The sequence below is a fragment of the Daphnia carinata genome, chromosome 5 (genome assembly GCF_022539665.2).
Source record: "Daphnia carinata strain CSIRO-1 chromosome 5, CSIRO_AGI_Dcar_HiC_V3, whole genome shotgun sequence".
NCBI lineage: Eukaryota > Metazoa > Arthropoda > Branchiopoda > Diplostraca > Daphniidae > Daphnia > Daphnia carinata.
Genome location: NC_081335.1, coordinates 6,518,653 through 6,525,556, shown reverse-complemented (window position 1 = coordinate 6,525,556; position 6,904 = coordinate 6,518,653). Strand labels below are relative to the sequence as shown.

The following is a 6,904-nucleotide window of genomic DNA, read 5'->3' as shown; positions in this document are numbered from 1 at the left end:
ATTTGCCGCACAAGGCGGTGTTATCGTTGGTGGGATAGCAGTTGTTTTCATTTTGGTGATATTCTTTTACAAGAGAAAAAATATCTTCCTACTTCTCTCTCTTTTCTTTGTTGTCTAAGTATATCTGAGTTTATTTTCATGTTATCTAGCAACTTATCGAGGACGAAAAGAAAGAGAAACGGAATTATTTAAGCAGTTCAAATAAAGTACCATAGCTTGAAACGTGTTTATTGTGTTGCAAATGCAAGACAAACAACAAAATAGAACTACACAGAATGTGGAAGTTTAAAATTTTTCGTTATTTAGCACGTTATAGAGTGACGTTGTTTGTGGTGATATTCTTCCTTTTAGTTTTATTACGTCAGAGGTTAAGGCAAAATCAGGCTTTGGCCAAAACTGCAAACAATCACCAGAAAACCTCCGAGTTGCATTATTCATCTGGCCCAGTGAGTCTTTTGCGAAATAATAGCGAATTATAATGTTACAAAGTTTAATGCTTGTAGTGAATTGCACTTCTCAAAATTAGGACTTAGAAACAACAAGCGCAAAACATACACAGCAGATAACGGAAACTGAGTTTCTACAATATAGCCGGAGAGTTGCGAATTTCAACTTAATGGAGGAGACCCATGGAAAAAGATGGGAAAACATACCGAAAAAATATTTTCTTACCGGCTGCACTACAGGTAAAAAATTATGCCTGAATTTGATTGTAGATTTTTCTTATGTTCGCTATAAAAAGGGGATTGCCAATCATAGGTAATATATAATTCCAATTTTGGAAAAAATCTAATATTTGGTAACATTTGCCTGTTTTTTGCACTATTACCTAAAAAAAGAAAGTTTTCACACCATAAATAACTAATTAAAGATATCTTTTTTTTGAAAATATGTGTCCATCGGTGATTATCCCATGGAACACTTCCTACGTCTAATATTGAGCCATTTATTTTTTGAAAACATTCGCCTATTTAATGGTATACTACAAAATATGTTGTTTGAACAACACATGAATTAGTTATAATGCAGCAGATTTTTAGATTTTACAGCTATGCTTTAAATTTTTCGGATTGTCCATTCAATTTAGAGGGTTGTATCCGAAACATCGGAATCCCTACAATAATATAATTTCATGGAATACGTATATATAGATCATCAGTGGTATAAAACAAAATTTTGGCTTGTAAAATCATGTTTGTATAGGTATAAAAAGTTTTTTTGACTATTTTTTTCTCCTAACGCATCTTTTGCGTAATCGCAGCAAAAATTCTTTTTGGGGGCTGTAACCCCGCCCCCTCCCAAAAAAGGTTTCAGTTTTGTAGATTTTAGCCCGTATAAGCTGCATGGATACGCACAACGAAATTTTTGTGGTTTTGACCGCAAATAGGGAATTTGACCCCCGCCCCCCCCCCCCCCCCAAAAAAAAAAAATATTATTTTGACCCAAAATCTTAAAACCACTAAAATTTGTAAAAGTCTTCTATGGGAATGGAAAGCCTAGAATCACACGTTTACAAGCTAATGTCTAACCACTGCGCCACATTTATTACATTAACATTTTGTAATTTTTTTCTATTGCTCACAAATATGATTGAAAAACCAATAAAAAAATTTTCGGAAAACTTTGGATTTCACGTAATTCAACTTCTTTTTTACTATTCCAGAATCATGTGCAGAAGTAATTACAGAGATTTTTTAAAGTTAGTCTAATTAACGTATTATTTCGGATGTTTGGGATACAGCTTGGCAAAAAATAAAGCATAACGACAAATATGATGATTCTTCAAAATCCATTTAAATTCGTGTTCGAACTTGTGCAAATATAGAAAACAAATTTCGAACTAACAAATCCTAATTTTTCATTAAGAATAAGCTTTGAATTTCTGAAAATTTAGTGTATTTAGTTTTCTGACAATAGCTAACCTGGAAAATATTTTACTTGTCTTAAAAGTGATATTCGCATCTATTTCATTGCACAATCAAAGGTTTTTACAAATAGTTTGGCCATTAATTTAAATTAAATTAAATTAGATAATATATATTTATTTGTTGGAAACCACTAAAAATTTAACATGATTTTTTTTTTGGGAGGGAGTGGGGATTTTTCTTACACTTATTCTGTGATTAACACTGTTCGTTCACTAAAACCATCGAAATTTATACAATAATACAGCTTATGATTTCCGGAGACCTATAGGCTAAGTTGATGATTGTAGTAGGTTCTCGCGTGCGAAAATCAGTGGATGATAATGTTTTTGGTATTTTTTTTTGGCAGTATTTTTGCTTACAAAGCTACCGCTGTACACACAAACTTAACTTAACTTAACTTTTGATTGGTCGTAGCCACGAAAAAATCGTTGTTGATTTAAAAATAATTCACGTTTATTCTTTATGGCTTGAATTATTTGAATTTTAAGGAGGGATCTTCACATCCTTGTTTGTCTTTTCGCTTCATCCTTCCTTTTTGTCAAGGGGCAGTATTACATAAATGCTTTAACATAACGAAATTCAAAACTTTGCCTTTAGCAAGTTGTCAGAAATTTACTTTTTTTGCGTTTTTTTTGTGACTAGAGCTTTGTAAACAGCCACCACTGTTAGTTTTAGTTAGCGGTTTTCGTACCGAAAAATAGTCTGAAAGCGGTGGACAAGGGACGCATGTTTTAACCAACGGTACGTTTCCGAAAACGAAAACCGTCGGTTTTTTTCCGACGATTTTCGGTAAGTTTTTTTGTCGAAATTGAACAGTATCATAATTTTTATTTGCGCCAAGAAAGTATCCATATCCGCAATGGGTATTAAAACAAATAAAATAACAGAAAATTTTTACGGATACAACTGTGTTTATTATTTGATGACAGTCAATCAAAATAACCAAAATCACGACCAGTGAAGCACAACGCAACTTGGTGGGGGAATCAAAAAGTGAATCTTTTTCGTGTAAAGGCAAACCAAGGAATTCAGCTTGAATGAATGGGCAATGAATGGGGGGGTTGCTTTACACCAACTTACATACAAGACGTAATAAACACATAGAAAGAAAACAAGTAACTCCACACTAGAATTTGATGTTTGAGTGAAGGCCTGTTTGTCTACCACAATAGTGTAACATTTTCCAATGTTTAGGGTAACAGGAGTTAGTCTGGAAACGGGCAATTTTCTAGGGAATGACCTCATATGCAAACGGCCCTGTAAATTATGTCAGATTATTCAAGTGAGAAATGTTATAGGATTATTTTGTTCAAAGCAATACCTCTTGCACATCAAATATGGATCGTCTGTTACTCTGCTGATTTTTTTCTGCATGGATTCAATAAGCACAGCAACTTTAGCCTGCACAAGATTGGCTGTCTAATTTAAAAATGAAAATATTTTTTGTTAGTTAATAAATTTTAGCATTTCTCACCTATCATAACCTGTTCTTCAGCAGCCTGTCGTGCCCAAGTGTTCCTTTTAGTGCGACCTGTAGTTATGATAAAATTACACGATAGGACAGTTGACAATAAGCAAAATTAACTTACAAGTATGTAGATGTAAATCCTGGACTAATACTTTGGAACAGCTAGGTGTTGTGTCGCTTATGCATGGCAAGGTACACGTATTTTTAACACAAGATTGGTTGATTGGAAAAGATGACGTACTACTCCTAAATTTAACTTCGAATTTTTCTTTACCATCAAATGACTGGATGGTAACTGATTTAGTTATATCTTCCATGTTATTGAAGAAAATAAGAAAACACACATGAATCCTTAAGTAACAGAAAAAGAACAACAGATAAATTGAAAAGAAACAGTTCTTTTCATTAAAATACAAATAGTACGTACCGAGTAACGCAAGGTAGCCGTTCTCCATTAGCTATAAAATCAAAGCTGCCACTGTCTCTTTGGATGAATATGAAACCGCATACTCAGTGCTGCCAGACTTTGTGAAATTTTCACATATTCGGGATTGGAAATGTCTAATAAAGCGCTTTGAGCTGCTTTGAGGGATATCTATGATTGGATTGTTTTTTAATTGCATTACACAAAATTGATATATCCTGCAAACGTGAAAATTGTGAGATTTCCAATTTGGCATGTGTAAATTTAAAAGACGATGGGACGGGGTAAGAGCGTAGGGAGTAGGGTTGGAATTAGCAGACAATACTTATTTCATTGTTCTGAATTATCGAACGATTATATTTTATATTGAACTGAATTTGTTAGTAATTATTTTATTTACACAAAAAAAATAAAAGTATTAACGTATCTTATAAGAAACTTCACTCAATTATTTTTAAGAAGGCTTTTAGGATTAGGGGAGGTAGGGCGTGGTTGAAACAAAAAACTTATGTTTGTTCGCTACGATTACAAAAATCGTCCAACTACACTCTCAATTTGTGATTTCTACTTTTTCACTGCTTTTGGCTACCATTTGGTAGCGAAATGAAACATGCTACCAAATGGTAGTACTGGCTACCATTTGATAGGAAAGTCGTCCATTTTTATATAGTAGCGAAAAGGTAGAGGAAAGTAAATCATTTACCAATACGTCTACCATTCAAAAATTTCGCATTGGTAGACCATACTACCACGGAAAATACACTACCATTTCCCTTCTATTTTCCTACCATTTCCCTTCTATTTTTCTACCTTTTCCCCACTTTTTGCCCTACTATTTTACCACCCTTTTTAAATTTTAATATACGCGCGAAAAAAAATTTCGTTTGAGTGAAGCAATATGCTTACTTTTTATTGAAAGAAATAAAATCAAAAGCGAAAAACATGTAATGTAGAATTTATCATCATCTTCGTCGAAAATTGGGTCTCCATTTCTATTAAGCTCATTGTCAGGCCTGCAATTAGACTTTGCCTTTTTAGCCGGGCAACAGCATTCCTTATTTTCCCTCAGTCTTCTCCTGGACAATTTTTTCTGTCGTCCATTTCCACTGTCAAGAATCCTACTAATAAAAAAACGCGCACGTTTGTAAATGCAAAATGGAGAACAAATTTTACACTTACTAAGATATCAAAACTTTTGTATGAGAGACACTAGATCCTTGAAAAGCCTTGAAGACTAATGAAAACTTAATGTAAAAAATTGATAATCAGGTTGACCACACACATTTTCTAGTGCTAGGTCCCTAAACACACAATGTAAATCTTCATAATATTTTACATTATACTTACATTCTAATTTTTGCAGTATTTTAATGCAAAAACAATTTGAAATTAAAAAAAATATCCCAGATTACCAAAGTGCACATGTTACTACGATATAACACATGTTGTCAAGTCCCCGATACAATGTTCTCGGTCGTCGTCCATTTTCTTGATGACGTTTGAGATTTCATGCCTACCAATTCCATCTTTGTGGTAGACACCTAGTGCTCTACCATATAGTAGAGGACTGGTAGATACCTTACCAATCTTCTACTTGCTGAAAGCAGACAATTTTTTCTACCATTCTTCTACCTTTTCAGTTCTACCACGTATGGTAGTCGAAAAGTAGGGAAATGGTAGAAGGCGAAAATTGAGAGTGTAGACTAAAAAATATATAGATTTGTAGCCAGTTATCTCAGCTACATAACAGTATTTTTTTTGGGTGGGTTCGGCGAAGATGAACGTCTACTATGTGTAAAAACCTGGAGGTACCTCAAGATGTTTCAATTGCCAATTCTGCTCGGCAATTGAAACAGGGCGTCTGGGCAATTGGAACGTGGGTTTTCCCATAAGAGAGCTCCCGGTTTTAGGAAGAAACTAAAATGACGATAGCTCAGAATCTGGGATACGTATTTTGATGAATTTTTTACAGTAATACAAAGAATTTTAATCTTTATTTTTTAAGATGTTTTACAACTTTATGTAGTAACTAAATATTATTTAATGAATTTCGGTAGTTTCCTGAATTACAGCTCATACGCTGCATAGGGCTATAACATCGTTGCCAGACTACAGTAAGGGGGACGCGCATACGGAAATCGCAATTGGAAAACGGTGTTCCAATTGCCCCTAGCATGGGTCTTTACGGAGTTTTAATGTTTATAGGGGATAAAATTTAGCTAGGAATAAATTAATGTTATCAATTTATAGCTTAATGAACGACGAATGATTCAAGACCTTTTTTTTAATGATTTCCTCCATCGTTTTAGGTGTGAAAACGAAAAAATTGTCTGCGAAAAAACTACAAATGGACAGTCAAAAAACAACTTTCTGGAATAACTCGAAAACTTTTAGAGTCTAAAGCCTGCAATTTTTTCTAAAAATGTACAACCCTAATTCCCGTTAGCTCAAATTTTTAAAACTAAATCTCTTACATAATTTAAGTGGAAGAATTTTTGTTTCAATTACCTAGCGTTCCAATTGCGCCCTACCTCCTCTACATGTCCCTTTACGTGGTCTAAATAGCCAACAAAATATAATTTGAAAAAAAATTTCAAGCTTACACTTCTGTTTTCGGGGAAATATGTCGGTATGTAAAGAAACTTCATAAGTGCCAAATTGGTAAGAAATAAGACTGCGATCATAAGGGTTTTTGTTTTGAGTCTACTCTCTGTCATAAAACTTTCAGTAACAATTTTTTTAACTTCATTTTTTAATACTGGAGTTATACGATATTAAGTAGAACATTTAAGTTGTGAAAATCAATACAGATTCTTCTTTGATATCACCCACAAACCTTTTTAATCAAATAACTGGTTAATAAAATCAACAACATTGGGCAATAGAAATATTTTTAGGAGAGCTTGATATAAATAAACAAAGAAAAAAATAACTTAAAGATCGTTAGACAGCACTATGAAACAGTATCTTCAACAGCGGGTAATATAAATTTCTTGAATTTCGTTACTTATGAACAAAATAGGAACTTTATGAGGCACTGATATTTTTTTTTTTGGTTTCTTCTTTTCCGGGCGTTGTCATCAT

At 33.4% G+C, this 6,904-nt stretch overlaps 1 protein-coding gene across 1 annotated transcript in view; it reads left to right on the top strand.

Moving 5' to 3' along the window:
- The first annotated feature begins 240 nt into the window (after positions 1 to 240).
- Positions 241 to 6,904, top strand: part of LOC130702932 (uncharacterized) — a 48,379-nt gene continuing 41,715 nt past the window's right edge. Inside the window, exons 1-2 of the mRNA XM_057524561.1 lie at positions 241 to 446; positions 527 to 686. Of these exons, the coding sequence (XP_057380544.1) occupies positions 276 to 446; positions 527 to 686 (331 nt within the window). The 5' untranslated portion in view covers positions 241 to 275. The remainder of the gene's footprint in view (positions 447 to 526; positions 687 to 6,904) is intronic.